The 17,327-nt window shown below is 43.6% G+C and overlaps 1 protein-coding gene across 2 annotated transcripts in view; it reads right to left on the bottom strand.

The window, feature by feature from the left end:
• The window catches only part of LOC112565142 (T-cell leukemia homeobox protein 2-like), a 31,818-nt gene extending 19,590 nt beyond the window's left edge, over positions 1-12,228 (bottom strand). Inside the window, exons 1-4 of one of the 2 annotated variants that reach the window (XM_025240454.1) lie at positions 11,614-12,228; positions 10,845-11,520; positions 10,229-10,445; positions 8,087-9,103 (exon numbers count right to left, since the gene is read on the bottom strand). In XM_025240454.1, the coding sequence (XP_025096239.1) occupies positions 8,959-9,103; positions 10,229-10,445; positions 10,845-11,439 (957 nt within the window). In that variant the 5' untranslated portion in view covers positions 11,440-11,520; positions 11,614-12,228 and the 3' untranslated portion in view covers positions 8,087-8,958. Of the gene's footprint in view, positions 1-8,086; positions 9,104-10,228; positions 10,446-10,844 lie in introns of those variants that run through there. The other variant, XM_025240455.1, reaches the window with a different exon arrangement.
• Positions 12,229-17,327: the final 5,099 nt, after the last annotated feature.

Here is a 17,327-nt window from a genome sequence, read left to right as displayed (position 1 = left end):
GAGGAGGCGTCAAGCAGGTCGGAGCGGCTCTGCCGTTGCAAAGTAATTGATCAAAAGTGGCGGGCCTGCGCGTGCGCGCCCCTCACGGGAGCTCACTCTGCGAGCAAGTCCGCCGTCTGAAACGGGAGTTGTTGGCAACACGCAAACACTCCCCCGGGCAGTGTATAACAATTGTCCTATTACACACACCGTCAGCCCTCCGTGGCTCACCTCCGTGGCTGCAACTTCTCTCTTCAACTCCCATCCCGCAAATTCCGGAGTAGCTTTCTCTTCCTTTCTCCAGCCTTACCTCCCCTTATTATTTTTAAAAAATTTTTTGTTTTTTTTTCTCCTCCTCCCAACACTTGCCTGAGGTCCCACTTCGCTTGGAGATCGATGAAACCTTCGTGGGGACCATGCAGCCCCATGATTGATGACCAGTAGCCGCGCGGCGTTTGCACGTCATGTCAATTTCCATAATCAACCGTTACAGACCGGGAGATAACTCTCAGTGTGTTCATGTCTATCCGGAGGTCTATCTTATCTCCGCTTAATCGCGTTGGATTTAGATTGTTTTGTCGGTCCTGTTTCTTTCGGCGATTGTTATTTATTTATTGGGCTTCTCTGGGGTCGAATTCGCGGCGTTTGTTATTGTCTTATGTGAGGTTGGGGGGAGGGAGGGAGTAAGAGTTGTCTCAGAATTACAGCATCGCTGGCGTTCAGCAAGTTCTTCTTATCGCGAACCCTGAAAAGGCATTTCCTGCTAATTTAGTGTCTGATGGACTCAGTTCAGTGACGTCGTCTAGAGGGAAGCAACTCTACACGCAAGTCTCCTATAAGATCCAGAAGTCGATAAGAACGGAAAGGCAATTTTTTGGGGGGAGAGGTGGGGTGTCGGGGGAGGAGGATTGGAACTGAAAGCAGCACAGTATTTGTTTTTTTATCTCTACAGAGAGAAGGGAAAACCGTGAGGACACAAAGTTTTTAAAGTCTACTTATCTCCCTCAGTTTGGGAAGGTAGTGTGGAGAGGAAGGTGGAGGAGTTGGAATGGAGAATACGCTTTACGAGGCTTTGCGTTTCTAGATAACCTTGATTTTTGTAAGTCCAAATGTCATTGTGAATTGAGGTGATGGGGAGATAGGTGTATTCTGTGTATTCTTCAGTCCCAAACTGCTGCACTCGGACTTCACCAGCCTCAGCAAAAGTCGTCTCCTGACCTGGTGGTGGCAGGGGCAGGGAACGTGAGTGGCTTACCGTGTCTAGGGCATGGAGTGTGGAAGGCGGAGCCAACCCTCTACCTCCACCGTTTTCACTTCCCCTGATAAATCAGGTATCCATTTCTCGTTTACAGCTGCTGGAGGAGCTGTAATTCTTCCAAAGTATTGAGTAGGCGACCTCCACAGTCAAGCACACTAATGAACAGTGTGCTGATTCCACTAAATAACTCACCCAATTCCAGCCTCACCCCAGACCAATTTCAACAATCATCATTAGCAGTCATGAAAACACCAGACAGGAGTTTTTCGTTATCTTCCATTAATATAATCGTTTTCCTGTTGTTTTTTTTTAAACAACTGTACTTCACTCAACTTGAAAACACCGCCGATGTAGTCCAACATGAAATTCATCTAAACGATTCTTGAGAACTTACAAAACAAACACATTCATCATTGCTAAAAAAAAAGAAAGAATTGTGAATCTCTAAAAGCTACATCCAATGTGAAGGGTCCGAGCACGTGCTAATGAGGCGTTGGCCAATCAGTGAGTCGACTTTTGTGGCGAGATGAGGTCCTGACCTCTTCCCCAAACCCAGTTGTCAACAAGAGTGTTTACAGGCTTTACCTCGCGAAGGAAACAGCTTTCCCGCTACGATTTGTAGAATTTGTATCTTGTGAATTAATCTCATTCGTTTAAAGATAATTTTGCACTGGAGTGAGTCTTTAAGACAAAGTCTGACCTCCGGGGTAAATAGTACTCCTGGTGCTCCCATCCTCTTTCCCCGGTCTTTCCACAAAAAACGTTCAGCTTTTAACTGCAGGCGAGATCCGAATGCGATCAGCTTAATTAAAGATTAAAGAACACTTAAAAGGTCATAAAAAGAAAAGCCAGCATTAGTGTTTGCAACAACCGAACCTTAAGCATAATTAGCAAAGACGATTAGGGACCTTCTCGTTCCCAGAAGCGCGCGCACGCACGCGCACACACACACATCAGTGTCGCGGTTTGCGTTTGAGGAAGGTTCTCTTCACAGATAATGGAAAGTCAGTCTCACATCGATGCACACGAGAAAGATTAACTGGCCGTTGATCAATGAGAAGAAGCGAAACATAACAAATAGGCTTTTTCCGCTGGTGGCGCTGGTGGCGGTCGTGAGAGGTGTGCAGCGACATGCCGACTGCCGGCTGCGGGCAGGGACCTCACACCGCAGTTTGTCTGATGATGGAAGCCAGTCTCCGGGGAAGGATGGCGAGCATTTGTGGTCAGGGCTGCACCCACTTCCGCCTCTCTCTCTCTCTGCCAGCCATTCGCCGAGTCCGGACAAAGTGCTGCTGGTCAGTGGAATGGACTGAACTGGGCAGAGAACGGGAACACTTCCAGCCTGTGGGGTTAATTCTGAACCCCGATGCTTCAAGAGCTGGAAAATAGAAACAAGTGAAAATAAGAGAGACATTTGTGCAGAAATATCTTTATGAACGGTTTCAGAAAATTACTTCACGGAAAACAATCGTGCGAAGAATACCTTCATTAATTGTCGGCCTTGTCTAATGATAGCACAAAACCGACATATTTGATCCCCCTTTCCTACCTACTCACCCCCATTCTCACATTATTCTATTCTAATATTAAACCTGGTAAGAGACTTCCTAAAGGTGCTGATCGCATCTTGAAAGTCACTCATTTATTTATTTATCCGTTCAGCGTGCCGAATGAGATAGTATTGACAAACCTATTGTGTCGCATCATGTGTCCAGACGATGACAGGGTCCTCCTTCTAAAGACTACATCCAGAAATGACTTGGTCAAGCTAGGATTCCTGGATCCAGCGATGACTCCTGGAACTAGCTTACATCTGGTCTCCTGTTGAAAAAAAATGTTTAAGAGTCCGAAGACACTTCATCTGGAAGCTTTTAATCTTTTTAAAGTCACCTGTTCGCCTCTGCAAAAGCTCTTTTGTCTGACAGAAATGTGGAGATGAGCAGACATTTGCCAGAGGCTTGGTTTTGTCAGGAAGTTAACTTCGCTGAACCAATATTCTAGTGAGTTTTGTCATTGTCTGAGCAAGTCTGATTTGACTCTTGATGTTGATGTAAGGATTGATGGAAGGCACTTTAAAGCATTGTTTTGTTCGTTTTTATTTATGGTTGGCGTGTGTCGCTCGTGCTGTTAACAATGACATTTTTTTCTGAACTCGCCTCCATTCCATATTGACCTCGGCATTTGGTGAGTCTGTCAGCTCAGTTTTGGGGTTGCTGGCTGCCGACAACAAGTAAATCGATGTCATTATCGAAAGACAAGTTGTCGATTGGTCTCCACTCTACCGAGATCATGGACAGATGTAGTGCAATGCCTCATTCCCGAGGACTAGGCCCTCCCCTCTATAAAATGACACTAGCAGAGTCCGTCTTGTCGGCCACACCAGATCGAAACTCTTCTTCAAGTCTCTGAAATTATGGAATGAGTATTTTTAGGGATGCATGGATTCGTTGAGTGTGGTATACTAATTGTAACTTCTTTCGTTGACATGAATGCTTCTACAGAGAATCGTAGTCCATGTGTCAATACTGTGTAACCAATCTGTCAAAATATTTTCTTGTCTGACAGAGCACTAGTCGCTTTAATTCAGATAAGTGTGGAGAGTCAGTAGAGGTGATAAAACATAATTGAATAATACACGTGAGGACAAGTAGGCAGGTCAATACCAAACAAAAGGACAGAAAAAAATCTGTTGAGGACATTTCTCAAGAAAGACAAAGACTGCTAATTTAAGCCAGATCGTGTACACTGACATACATCAATGTCAACGAGAGAATTTCTTTCGCAACAACGTCTGCATCAGCCATAAATTCAGTTATTTCTGCTTCCGCCTCATCCAGATCAACAGATAACTCAAGCTAAATTCACCAACGGATGTCTTGAAGTGAGTGCCAAAGGCGAATTTATATTGGGTGAGAGTTGGTTAATTTTGGTTGAGTAGACAAGTGGTAAATGTTACAGGAGAGCTATTATTATTATTATTATTATTATTATTATTATTATTATTATTATTATTATTATTATTATTATTGTTGCAAAATAACCATTAGGTACTGATGAAATTTGTTTTTGTTGAAGCATGCCTTTGAGTAATTTAATTTTCAAAACATGATTTTTAATAACAAAAAATTACATACAGACTGAAAAAGAATGTAAAAAAAAAAGAAAAAATAAGACAACGAACAGACAAAGTAACTGACAGATAAAATGGGGGACAATCAGACGCTGCTGACATCTAGTGCAGTTCAGTGTGGTCCTCCAGCAAGTTTGTCCCGATGGCTTGCGAGCCGCCAGCGAGGCTGGGGTGGGGGAAGGGTCAGGGGGCAAGCGGGGGACATGAAGAGACTGCCTGCTCACACGTGCTGCCGCGAGAAGCTTACCTACATATTCATTCTCATCAGAATCCTCTGACCCCCTCTTGCTAATCGACAAGTGCGAGCAATCGCAACGCAATACTCCCCTAGTGACTGGACAAACTGGCTTGATTTTATTTGCACAAGACAGCCATTTCCATAAAGTTAATTGATGGAGATTTTTGAATATGAAGCAGCCCTGCGCTCAGGCCGGGTGCTTGCCCAGCCTCCTTGGGGTATTTTTTGCGTCCATTCATTTGGAACCAGATAGCTAAGTGGGATATTGCTTTGTCTGCCTTGTTAAGGACTAATTAGCATGGGTGGTTGTAAGGGCGTCGGCATATCTCTGCTTTGTGTGGAGGTGTGGTGTGGAACTATTCCTTGTATTGTTGATATTTTTGTTGTTCTTCAATGGAATAATATGCGGATGTGCCCCAGAACACACACGCTTTGTGAGCAGAATATTGTCTCTCTTCCAGCTGAGTTCTTTACAACGGCCATTAAATAAATGATAGGGGATGCATTGTAACAAAGGAGGGAAAGAGAAGGAATCGATCACAACAGCAAAGTGATAAACGGGTTTGAAATAATAAATGAATGTCCACGATACTCTCTCAGAAAAGTCATTTACTACATTCTATTTCAAAAGAGATCAGATGATTGCAAGATGGCCAAACGTCTTCATTGAGGGTTAAAGGTTAGCTGCGAAATGAAACGTCTGATAAATGAAGTCTCAGCACCGAGGCAGATGGTACAATTTACTGACAAAAACAAGCTGAAAATAATTTATCTGTAAGAGTCTCATTCAATTTGTTAATGTTGTGCAAGTTTGATTATCTGGTCTTGACAAGGTCGTTTCTGCTTGGAGTGGATAATCATAATCATCCTAGGCGATGGAAATTAGTAACTGAAGCATAAACCATCAGGACCATCCATTGCCTCAGTCTGTCAGACTATAAAAAGGACAGACAATTCAAGATAATTGTAATATATCTGAGGGTTTTTCATGGTTTGTAGGTAAAATTACAATAATTGCGAGTAGAAGCTGCTTGTAAACAAGTTCATCGGGGTTTTAAAAATATGTTTGTGTTGATGGTTTGTTAGATTCCAGCCCTTTGCAGTACATCATGAACCCTTTGTGTCAGATGTCTTTGAGCAGCTGATGTAGACCGACGGTTAACAGGACCCCGAGATCCTTTCTTCCATTTGTATCCAGTGAGTCACAAGCCCGGGAGGGTGACAGTCACCATCGGTCTTAGCCAAAGTCATAGTAGGCATTAATCCCGAGCAGGTTGTTCCAGAAAATGTCCAACCTTTTCTTTCAAATTTCCCTTTCCAAGACTGGTCGCGCCTGATCCATCAATTTTAAAACACCAAAAATTAAAGAGGAATGAAAATGACAGGGATATTCATTTACAGCTTCCAATTTTTTTTTCCAGGACTCCTCGCCTCTATCTTTTTTCTATCATTCTATCTCATTCTCTCTCTCTTCTCTTTTTCTCCCCGTCTTCCCATCACATTCATTCTCTCTCGACTTCTTCTCCTTCCTCCAGAACGGTGGGATGCATGGTTTTTGTTGTTGCCCGTGGTCTAGGCGTTTCATTAAGGCTTTCAGCGGCCGCTTCCAGAGGCTTCCTGTGGTTCTTGCCGCATCATCGTCGCCTGCGAAGGGCCTGCAATTGCCGGACCAGAACTCGCACTAATTTGTCGAGGCCACCGTCTCAGAAACGCGTAAAGCAAGACGCCAGTTCGAAAAGCTCCAAGCGACCCCAAAATTGAATCAACAAGCCCTCCAGGGACCCCTCGCTCGAACGAGCAGAAAAGGATATATTAGTTTAGTCGCTGATTAAGTTGATGAGTGTTCCGAGCTGGCAGATTTAAAAGACGAACCTTAGTTCTTTTTCTATTATTAATTTCTCCGTCTCTCGTCTGCTTCCTACTCTCCCGTTCCTCTCTTTTTTTGTTTTGTGGCCGATAAAGATCGCATTCGAAGGGAGATCATCATCATCTGCTTCCTCATCGGCGTCTTGATTCTGCTGCTGCTGTTGTTCTCTTTTTTTCAGTCCGCTATAGGCATCTTTCATTTAAAAAGAAATTTGTTCATTTTCTCGTTTCCATGTTGATTATTTTTTAAATTAAGAATGTGTCCTATAATTGTTTTAAACTAACCTGGATTTTACGACTTCGGACTGTTTAAACACTTTTGTATATGTCCTATTTGTTGAATCGGCCTTCTCTCTGTATTTCATAAAAATCTTTCTCTCTTCTCTTTTTTTCTACCTTCTAACGCTTCCTCTCTTTCTTTCTACCTAAAGTTTTTTCTCTTTCATACCCTCACTGTAAACACCCGTTGCTGACAATAAAAAATGTACATGAATCCTGTTATTTATTCATTAATCAAAAATCCTGTCAAATTAGACAGCAACCCGATCTTTGTACATATTCTAATTTTTCCTCTTTAATGCACACACACACACACACAGATGTTATTCCCCTCAATCCTTTGTAAATGTAATTATATTTGTGTGTCAGTGTGTTTTGTGATTTTGTGTGCATTTATGTCTACGCACTTATATTGTGTTTATAAATCTATGGCATCAGTTGTTGGTCAGTCATTAGGTCTGTAATTTTTTTGGGGTTTTTTTGTAATCACTTTTTTCTCTTTTTTAATCGTAAGTTGCAGTGTGGCAGCACAGTTCTAATGAGAATACCGCCCATACACAGAACATTTTCTTTTGAATGTTTCCTTTGTTCACTAAGCTGACCGCTCCTCAGTTATACAACTTACAACCTTAGCTGCTGAATCGGCGGAAAACACCAACAATGAACAGCACCATCGCCACTTTGACCACCAACGTTGGTGTTGGTCTTGGTCTTGTGTGCTGCTGTTGCTGCTGCTGCTGATGATGATGCAGCTGCTGCTGCTTGCACTACAAATACCTTGTTCCTTACCGCTCATGTGTTATCAGTGATTCTGTTCATTCTCTCTCTCAGTATAAATAAATAAACATCAAGATGTCTACATGGTAGCGACGCATCTGTATTTTCAAACCTTCACAAAGACAGACCGACACTATTCAGCTCTACACTTAAAAGAAAAGGATAATTTGTTGACCTTATATAGCAGCACCTTCACCAGCATGTCTGAACCAATGGCAGTGTGGGACATCCATCGTCTCATCTGTAATCGTCTTTGCAATTATTCCGTGTGACCACAAGGTACACAAAACATTTTGAGAGCGTCTGTCGCTAATACGCGGTGAAACACTGGAGGAATTTCTACCCGAGGGTGAACAGCAGGGTGTCATAATCTTTGACAAAGCTCTCATTTAATTTTCAACTCAGACGGTTTCTTCCGCATGGATGCTGTGACTAACTGGGCGCAGACGAAGTTCCCGGATGTTTGTTTACTCTCACGCTGTCTTTCTTAAGTTGTGCGCATTTGAGGAACTTTTTTTTCGTTGTTTATTTAACTGCAGTTGCGGGATGATGTCTGTTCACAGTGACATTTGGCGAATGGTTTAAGAATTGTAAAGGACGTACAGTGAAAGCGGGTCAACACTGTGACCTCTGACCTGTTTCTTGCCTGACGCCCACAGACACTTTTGTTATTTGATTATAGATGAATGGTCTTAGTTTTTAAGATCACCCCTTCACAGCAGTCTATTGCGCCAAAGATGTAGTCCTACTTTTCAGTTTTTGATTAAGTAGGTGCTTCTTGTTGATATGCAAGCTTTCCTCTATCAAGATGGACAATTGTGGTATTCACGCTCACGATCGCACACACAGAATTTTATGTCAAAAAACATCTAAAACACACACACACACAAGCACACACACATTTTGTATGTCAAGAAACATTTTATTTAAAACAAATAACCTTCGATTTCGATCTGCAGCCAAATGCCTGAAAAAAAAAACGCCTCCACTTTCTGTATATATTTTTACACCATGTGTCTCCTCTCCCTTTCTTTCTTTCTCCTTCATCCATTTCTGCGTGAATCTGCCTTTCTGTCTGTCAATCCACGTACGTTGAAAGCTTCTGTGCTGTTGAAACTCTCACCTCCATTGCTCAAAGAGCTCTGAATGAGATCTTGACTACAGGGAAGAAAAAAGCGAGAGAAAGAAGAGGCCACAAAGATGACGAGAAGTAGGATCAGCAAGAGATGGAAGAGATGAACGAGAAGTAGGAGAGTGAAGAGACAGAGACAGAGGCAAGAGAAGTAGAATCGCAAAGTGAAAGGAAAGGAAGAATCGAGACAAGAAAAGTAGCAGAGGAAGAAGATGCAAGAGATGACTGAGAAGCAGGGAAATGCTACAGATGTAGGATGGGAAGAAGACAGAGGAGACCCCAGAGGCAGGTACTGTTGTCTATTTTTTGTCTATTGTAGACGTAGGTGGCGGCAGGGGCAGACAAACAGGGGTGGACAGAGGTTGGTTTTCGTCCACCCGTAAACTAAGAAAAAACTGTTGTGCAGCATGTCGCTCCATGTCTCTTTCTTCTGCTTTCTGTCTTCTGCAACGAAGACAATGTACCCTGGGTGCTGTCATACTGACACCTCAAGCAAAGCCTAAACATACTTGTTAAATGAGCTTCAGTACGAATATACAGAATGTACTGGGAGGAAACAGCAGAACTGTATGTGTATGCACGAAATAAAACACAGAGACATAGAGATGTTAGACAATATGCAAAGAAAGGTAATGTACATGAAAATGTGGTAAGCAAAAAAAGAAAAAAATCAATAGGTTGTAAGAAAGACCAAGGAAAGAAATGAGAAAATCAAAAGGTGATAAGAAAGAATCAAAAGGTGGTAAGAAAAAGAACGAGAGAAGTAATAAAGAAAAAATAAAAGAAATAAAAAAGGAAGGCAGAGAAAAAGAAACAAAGAAATAGAATGAGAGATGACAGAAAAAGAGAGAAGAAAAAGAAAGACAGAAAAAGAGAGAAGAAAATAAAGGAAAGGAAAGACAAAAAGGATTGACAGAATTAAGAACAAGATCAATACAACGAGATGAGTCCAGTCATCAACTCTCACACCGTGGAAACTCTCCCAAACCAGAGTCAAAGAAGTTAGCAGACGAGCAAATTTCCTATCGAGTTGTCTCCCCTGTGCTTCTGTCAGGGTGAAAGATTCAAACAAATGAAGCCATCAGCAGGTCTTTGAGTCACGTGAAAACCCGCCATCCCACCCACCCTCAAGGGTGAAAGAGTTACAGACTGGACATGAGTACTAATCCGTGTTTATTTAATTATAGGGTCGTGTAAACGTGTAAAGGTCGCCTAAGGTGTAAAGTAAATTATCAGAGAACCTTAACAGTCCACTAAGTTATGATGTCGCCTACATTGTACATAAATCATCAGAACCCTGTTCACTAAACGATCAAGTCACCTGAACAGTCCACTAAATTATCGAATCATAGAAACTATTGACTAAATTATATCAGGAACACCGTTCACTAAATTATCGAGAAATTATCGTCCTGTCTGTCTAATCTCTTCCATCCCTCTTTTGTCCGTGTCTCACTCTGGGTTTGAATAGTCATAAATAAAATCATATGATCGTCATTCATATTTATGCATATCACGAAAGAGCGATAAGAGGTGGAAGGAATGTTACGATAAGTAGGTTGAGCTGACCTCCATTTCGTCCGTCTGTTCTGGAACCACGTCTTGACCTGCGCGTCTGTCATCTTGAGCTGCTTGGCGAGGGCGGAGCGTTCCGCGGACGCCAGGTACTTCTGACGGTGGAACCGCTTCTCCAGCTCCACGATCTGCTGGCGAGTGAACGCCGTCCTCGGCATCTTCCGCTTGGGTGGCGCGCGGTTCTGGTACGGGTGGCCTACCCGCCGTAGGACTGAGTTAGCAGGTAAGAAAACGATGCAACGATTAGTGAGCTTGCTTTTGTGTGCCATGACATTAATGGGCTTAGGGATTTTTTTATCATTATTAATGCAATTAAAACCGTTAATGAATGCTTTAAAAGTGGATGAAGTGATGCTGGTCAGAGACCAATGCGTAGAGAAAGTATGTGTGTGTGCACGCGTACATGCTTCTATTTTACTGCCGTTATTTGCTTCAATATAAGAACATTGATTGATTGATTGATTGAATCAATGATTGAAGACAATGGTATCTGAAGGAAGAGTTTAATTTTTAAAAGCTTAATTTGCACGCGCATGCGTGTGTTTCAAAGAAAATTTTGCATTTTTCTAAACAGGCAAAGCTTGCATGAAGATATAATCCTTAACCTCACCTCCAAGCTTGTCTCGTTGAGTCGGTTGCCATGGTAATGGACAGCGTTCGGCCCAAGCTGCTTCCGCTCCTCTGAAGGTACACGAAGGGTTGGTGGTGAGTGGCACGCCGGGCCCAAACAGAGGCAACATGCCTGGCGTCGTGTCTTCCTGTCCTCCCAGGACACCGCACGGACCAGTCGAGGAAATCGTTGTCAATGATCGTTGACACGCATCACTTGCTCGCGAGAAAGTCATCGAACTGAGAGGGCGTCTGCCAGTGCTTACTGTGTGGAACTTTCCTACCCAGTCATTAAAACTGTTGTACTGATGAACACCACTTTCCTTTTGGCTCTCGCCATGGGAACCGCCGTCCCTCAATAACTTCACATACTGCCGAAAGTCAGCATCTCTACCATGACTAGGCCTGACCCCTGGCGACCTGAAAGAGGTCGTGGAGTCCAGAATCTGGTCGATTCCGAAGCTGAGTTTTCGTGATGTCAGTGTGGCAGTGGACTCGTCAGACGATCCACCGGCTTCAGAAGACATTTCTGATGACCTAGGGTCATCGTGTTGCAGGCTGGTTGGCAGTAACGGACCTTTCTTGTCTGCGTGCATTCGCTTCCATCTGCCATGAGACGACCTCACACGTGACAGGAACAAAGCTTCGCTCCCTACCTCGTTCCTGAGAGTCAATCACTGTAAAGGACAACCATCCAAAAACATTATTTCCAACATTGCTTTGAAACGTGTCTGCTGAAATCACCAAGTTCGCAGCAATGTCCGATTCACCTTTAATTGCTGCAGCTTTAATTTTTTATGCATCCCGTTGTCCTGTCGCCGTCAATCATCAAAGGTGAGCAGCTTGATGCTGGCAGCAATGAAGGATGCGATCTAATGGTGGAGCACAGTTCTCGTAGTCTGGAGTCACTACGAATGACCTCCCTTTTTATAACAATTTACGCAGTTGAGAATGGCGGGTATCTACCAGGCAGGAACCGATGCATGTAGTGATACCCCAGTCTTGCAGGAATGCCAAAATAACACATAGACAATCGATGGGGTGGTAATCACAACTTGCAGACAAGCAAAAAACAAAAAAGGCGACAATTGCAGGACCAACTTTGCAAGAATCCAGCAACTTCGCCTCTTTTTTTTCTTTGAAGATAAAAACTTTAAAAAAATAAGAACACGCTGTATAACAAGTCTCTAGCGATAGCTCCTTTGAGAAAAAAGTCAACCCCAAACCCTGCAATCTCACGATGACAGGCAAAGCTGTTCTGGAGGGCCACTTCTCGCATCGAAAAACCCTGTCCTGTTCACATCGCCTCTGGTAACCACCTTTCAGCTATAGTCCTCCTCCTCCTCCTCATCCTCCTCACCCCACCCAAACCCCATCCCCGACCCCACCCCACCCCTTACCCGCTCCCACGTTCTCCGCACCGCACGCGGCCAGCGAGATGAGCCAGCGATTGGTGCAATTAGCCAGGTCAGAGGTCGGCTTGCGCTGTTAACAAAGGGAGAAAACTCCGCCTTGACACAATTTCCAGCAATGAGGGGCGGCAGCGCAGAGCATGTGTTTGCTTTGCAATTCAGCAGATCAATGAAAGCGGCCCCTCCGCAATCAGATTAGGCCAGCGAGCAAGGGAAATCTTCTAAAAGGCGGTGGGCCCGTATTAAAACACTTTAAATTACCGAGCCCCGTCGCCTTAATTAACGATAGCAAAAGAGCCACCCCGTTTATGACGGTCGGCCCACAGTATCTCCCATCGACCCGCTTGTTGCTCCACCCCGATAGCTTCTGTTTGTGTCTGTTCCTATATTGTAGATGTCTGTGTGTATGTGAATAATATGTGTGTGTGTGGGTGATATGTGTGTGTGAGTGATATGTGTGTGTGTCCACCACCCGCGCATGTGAGCGTAGGCGGGTGGATGGGGATGCGTGTGTCCATGCTCTGCTTGTCGAAAAGAAGGGTTGGAAGTTCCTGCCAGCGAATCTGAAAACGGACGGTTTCGGTTATCATCCTCCCTTTATGACGTAAGCAAAAAGGCCAGTGCTGGAAGGGTGGGACTCCAGGGCCCGCTGGTTTTACAATTCTCTCAAGATTTGGCCCGCTAATTGAATGGAAATCAGAGAACAAGTCCCCGGCTTGGGATCCCTCGCGCGACCTGCCCATGTCAGCGATGTGAAGATGGCGCTGCCTGACCCCAGACATTGACAAATTTCTCATGCAAAGTTCCCGGCCGGCAAAATGGAGGGCACTAATGAGCCTCCGGCCGTTTGATTGGGATCAGCGAAGAGTTAGGAGTAATGTGCCTTGGTGGTCCTTGTTTTCATTTCCATTACACGCCGGCCCCCAGTTTTGTGTGTGGGGGTAGCAGGGGTAGGGGGAGGGGACTCGGCAATGGAAATATGAACATGTTCCGCATGACAGAGCATTGCGTGCAGTCTGTAAAATTGACGAGTTGAATGTGGTGTCAGCTATTGTCGATGTTTTCTTTGCTCCTTTTATCCTGGCAGCGAGGTTAGTCGCGCGAATCGCTGTGGAGTCTGTTGCCGCTGGAACAAGTCAGACGATGTCTGCCAGGTCCACAGGACGATTCAGTACAGGCAACCCTAAACAGCTTGAACCTGTGAACAATCTGTACTTGAAGCTTTAATATATTTTACAAAAACCTTCTTGTGTCTTTGTCCTGTAGCTTCAGAGGTCCATCAAACCACATCAACAGCAACGATAATATTTTTTGTTAGTGATACTTTGTCACTGAGCAAGATTCGTATTCACTTTTCCTTTTTTATTTTGAGATTCCTACAAATCCGTTCCATTTTCGTTTTAAAGTGTTCACAACGGGTTTCGCTATCGATGTTAGTAAACATGTCTTGGCAAGTGTATGTGCATGGTCTATGAGAATTCTGAAAATTAAAATGATCGTAATTAGCGAGGTTATCGTGCTCTCTGATGCCTAATGATTTATCTTTAATTATATTTGGGATGCTTTAATGCAAATCAATTATTTTGCACCAATAGATAATTTGTGGACGGAGGGCAAAACCCTCCTGAAATCTGGCAAAAACAAAACGAAACTTAGTTATTGCTATATCATGATGTTCTTTCTATTGCCATAGATATTATCATATTATCATAGATATTATCATATTATCATAGATATTACTATATCGAGAAGTTCGTTCAACTATTTAAATGTCTGTTTGGCTGTGATATAGTCTCGACATCACCTAACTAAGTTATACATCATTAACACATGTAATAAGTAATAAACACAAAAATTTCGGTTTTATTCATTTCAACATGTGAACGAGAAAAGTTGTCTAAAATTGCCAGCGTACAAAGCTTTTACTCTCATCAGTGTATGAATTGCAGAAATAAGCTAATATTGCGATCCGGTTCGACAGTCAACTTATTTTATTAAGCATCAGTTGTAAGCGAAGCACACAACACGAGTACTTCACTAATATTATTTCCTAGTAATAATTGCTGTTTCAGTTATCCTAAATTTCTCCACTTTAAATTGATGATTCAACAGTTTCCACATAAATGTCATGAATTTTGTTTTTAATTCTTGCAGACTGGATGTGGCTTTGGCACAGTTTTCATGCAGAACTGCTCTGCAAGCAAACAAGCTCATGCAAGGATGATTAGGGAAGCGAGGATTAAATGAGCGTTGAAAAGAAAGTCTGCAGCGAGACAAGAAGAAAACGAAAGTTATTAAAAAAAATTGAGACTGTGAAAGATCGGTGCTTTGTTTTGATTGCCAGCTAAAGCCTAGTGGCTGGTGTAACCATCACTGCAGCGCAAACACCTCCTAGCAAGGGGCAGATAATTGACGCATCGCCAGCAGGTGGCGCATGCGGGCAAAACAGCCCGCCACAGGAAGTCAACATTTCATACCTTATCTTTCTTCTCCTCCGCCTCGTCGCAGCGGCCACTTCGACCGCCTGTTATGTCTTGGGCGGAAATTGTAGCAAGAGAGCCTCATCAATATTTCACGAATCAATTTTCGATGGGACCGTCTGAGGAGCGGCCGTTGACGAAGCTTGCTGCGTCTCCCATGCTGGCCCTGTCGGGGCGTGCAGGCGGTGTGGACTGGGCTTGATGTCCCATCGTAATTATGCCCCTATCTATCACCCTTATGTGAGGCGTGAGCGTCATTTCCGATCCTTTTCGACTCTAGACACCATCATAGCGGGAGACAAAGTGTTCCCCACTTGGAGCCCATCACCAAACCGCACGGTTACAATCTGTCCTGCTCCTTTTTGCCAGACCGGAAATCGCCTGTGAAAATAAAAGGGAAAAGAAACAGACACATGCATCTGTGCCTTCCTTCCCCTCAGGGCAAGAAACACGATGAACCTCTCAGCCTCTTGCTCCTTTGCCCGCCATTCTTTTTCTAGCTAATTCCATTCAAAAACTTCTTCTGCCGACGTGATGTTCAGCGCAGACCAACTCATCACCTGATTAATTCGCTGGCATGAATATTGATTGCGATAGGACACATCTATTTTCCGGACTTTCACTTTCTGCTCTGTAATGGAGAAACTCTCAATTTTTAAAAAAAGCTGAAAAAAAATTGTTAAACTTTATCAGAAGTTTCCAGGAAAAGCTGTTGAAAGTTATGTAGTCCTAAAATTAATGACATGATTACTAAGTGTAGTCATTTTCAACTTAATTCAATGAAGTTAAGAAACTTTATTTTAATTGACAGTTTTGAAATATTTTTAAGCTTAAGAATATTGAGTAAAACGAAAAGTCCAACCATTACTTGTGAACCAAGAAAATCTTTTTTTTTTTTAAATTTTAACGATTAATGAAGCAAGTCTTAGTACTTTAATCAGTTATATTCTAGCCTTTCTTTCCAAATGGTAGACGAAGCTGTAGTCATAATTTGACCAGAGACTTGAATGCCATTGGCTTACCGCCCTTGCCCCTAGACACTTTCTCGCCTCCTTGTCCTCCTGCCTTTGCTGATGTTTCTTCTACGCGGAGGGCACGGCGGCAATGACCAGTCAACCTTGCACTTCATCCGTGCGTGAAATGCTGCAGTCCATGATGTCTTTCTTTGTACTTCTTTTTCCTCGGTCCCACACGAATCTTCTTAAAGTAATCGCTTGGCAATTAAATTCGCAACCGTCCAGATTGAAGGCCTGCTCAAGCGAACTGCTCTCGCGACAAAGAAAACAATAATTGCTTTAGAAAGAAAAATGTCGAGGTGTGTGTCATGCACTTTCAGATGTAGGCTGTTTTGTCCCTGCAGTCAGACTGTGTGACTGGTTGTCAGGACTGCGACATTTTGTGTCACCCACTTATATATTAGCAGACGAAGTGTGTTGCCAGTAGAACTGTCTCTGATGGATTCAAACTTTATGAAAAGCAATCATGATTTCAGATCGGATTGTATGATACTAAACTCGTGGTAAGCTCGTGCTGATCCCTTCCTCTTATTTAACTCTTTGTTGCTCTACTATTCACCTCTTAGTGTCCCTCCCCTCCTTCGGTCCCCGGCACCACCCGCCACGCTCCACTGAGCACAGGCATGGAAGGCACGTGCCGGCCTCGTGCAGACGACCAAGCGTGTGCGACACGAGGAGGTGCTTCCTTCCCTTGAGGATTCCTCGAGGTGGCGCCTCGTTCGCCGACTTTTCTTCAAGTTTATCTTTGCCTCACTATTAAGATATTGTCCCTGTTCACCGATTAATTGGATCAAAAACCACCCAGACGTGAACGCGCTCCACCCGTCGGTCGGGTGTCTGTGCCGTGCGCCGGCGCAATTTAGGCGTTGCGCATGCGTGCCTTTTAATAGTCTCTGCGCATGTGCGTGGTGCCGGGCCGCTTTCTCTGTTTCAGTCCCAGGAGAGTGTCACAGAAAAATGACCACCGCTGAAGACTGGTACAGGTTGCCATGGAGTAGCAGCCTGTCCACAACCGGTGATGCCAGGGAGGAGAACTCGCTGGAGTCTCCACGCTAATGGCCCCCACCGCCTGAGATTGAAGTTTCAGATGAGCTTATCGTTTTTACAATGGAGCAGTGAGCTTTACATCAAGACACTGAGCCTCGTGGTGGGGAGCCTGAGTAGCCTGTCTTTAGGAAATTGCCACATCCGGAAGTTGTTTGATGTCCCTGATATTAAGAAACAGACGGTCTTGGGATCGCCGTGGCTAGCTCATAGTTTTCTATCCCCCAACCCCCTTTGTTTAACGCGAAAGTTATGTCTGACCTTTACTGCCGGCTGCAATTTTTTCCCCAAATGTTTCCAGTATTGTTTTTGCATTGAAATCCTCAGTTCATGAAGGCACTAAAAGTATATTTTGCTTCAGGTCTGCGGAATGACGATAATGTACAGAAGAAAAAAGTCTGTTCCTGTCTTTAGAATAGTTTGAATATTTAATTGTTGAAAGCTGCTTTTTTGCATAAACGGTACCTTTTTTATATCTGCTCCTTTGTTCCTACCCTTATATACACACAGACTCTTTCTCTCACTTTCTCCA

This window comes from Pomacea canaliculata, linkage group LG5 (assembly GCF_003073045.1).
Source record: "Pomacea canaliculata isolate SZHN2017 linkage group LG5, ASM307304v1, whole genome shotgun sequence".
NCBI classification, from domain to species: Eukaryota; Metazoa; Mollusca; class Gastropoda; order Architaenioglossa; family Ampullariidae; genus Pomacea; species Pomacea canaliculata.
The sequence above is the reverse complement of the archived record's forward strand: the minus strand, read 5'-3'. Positions and strand labels throughout refer to the sequence as shown.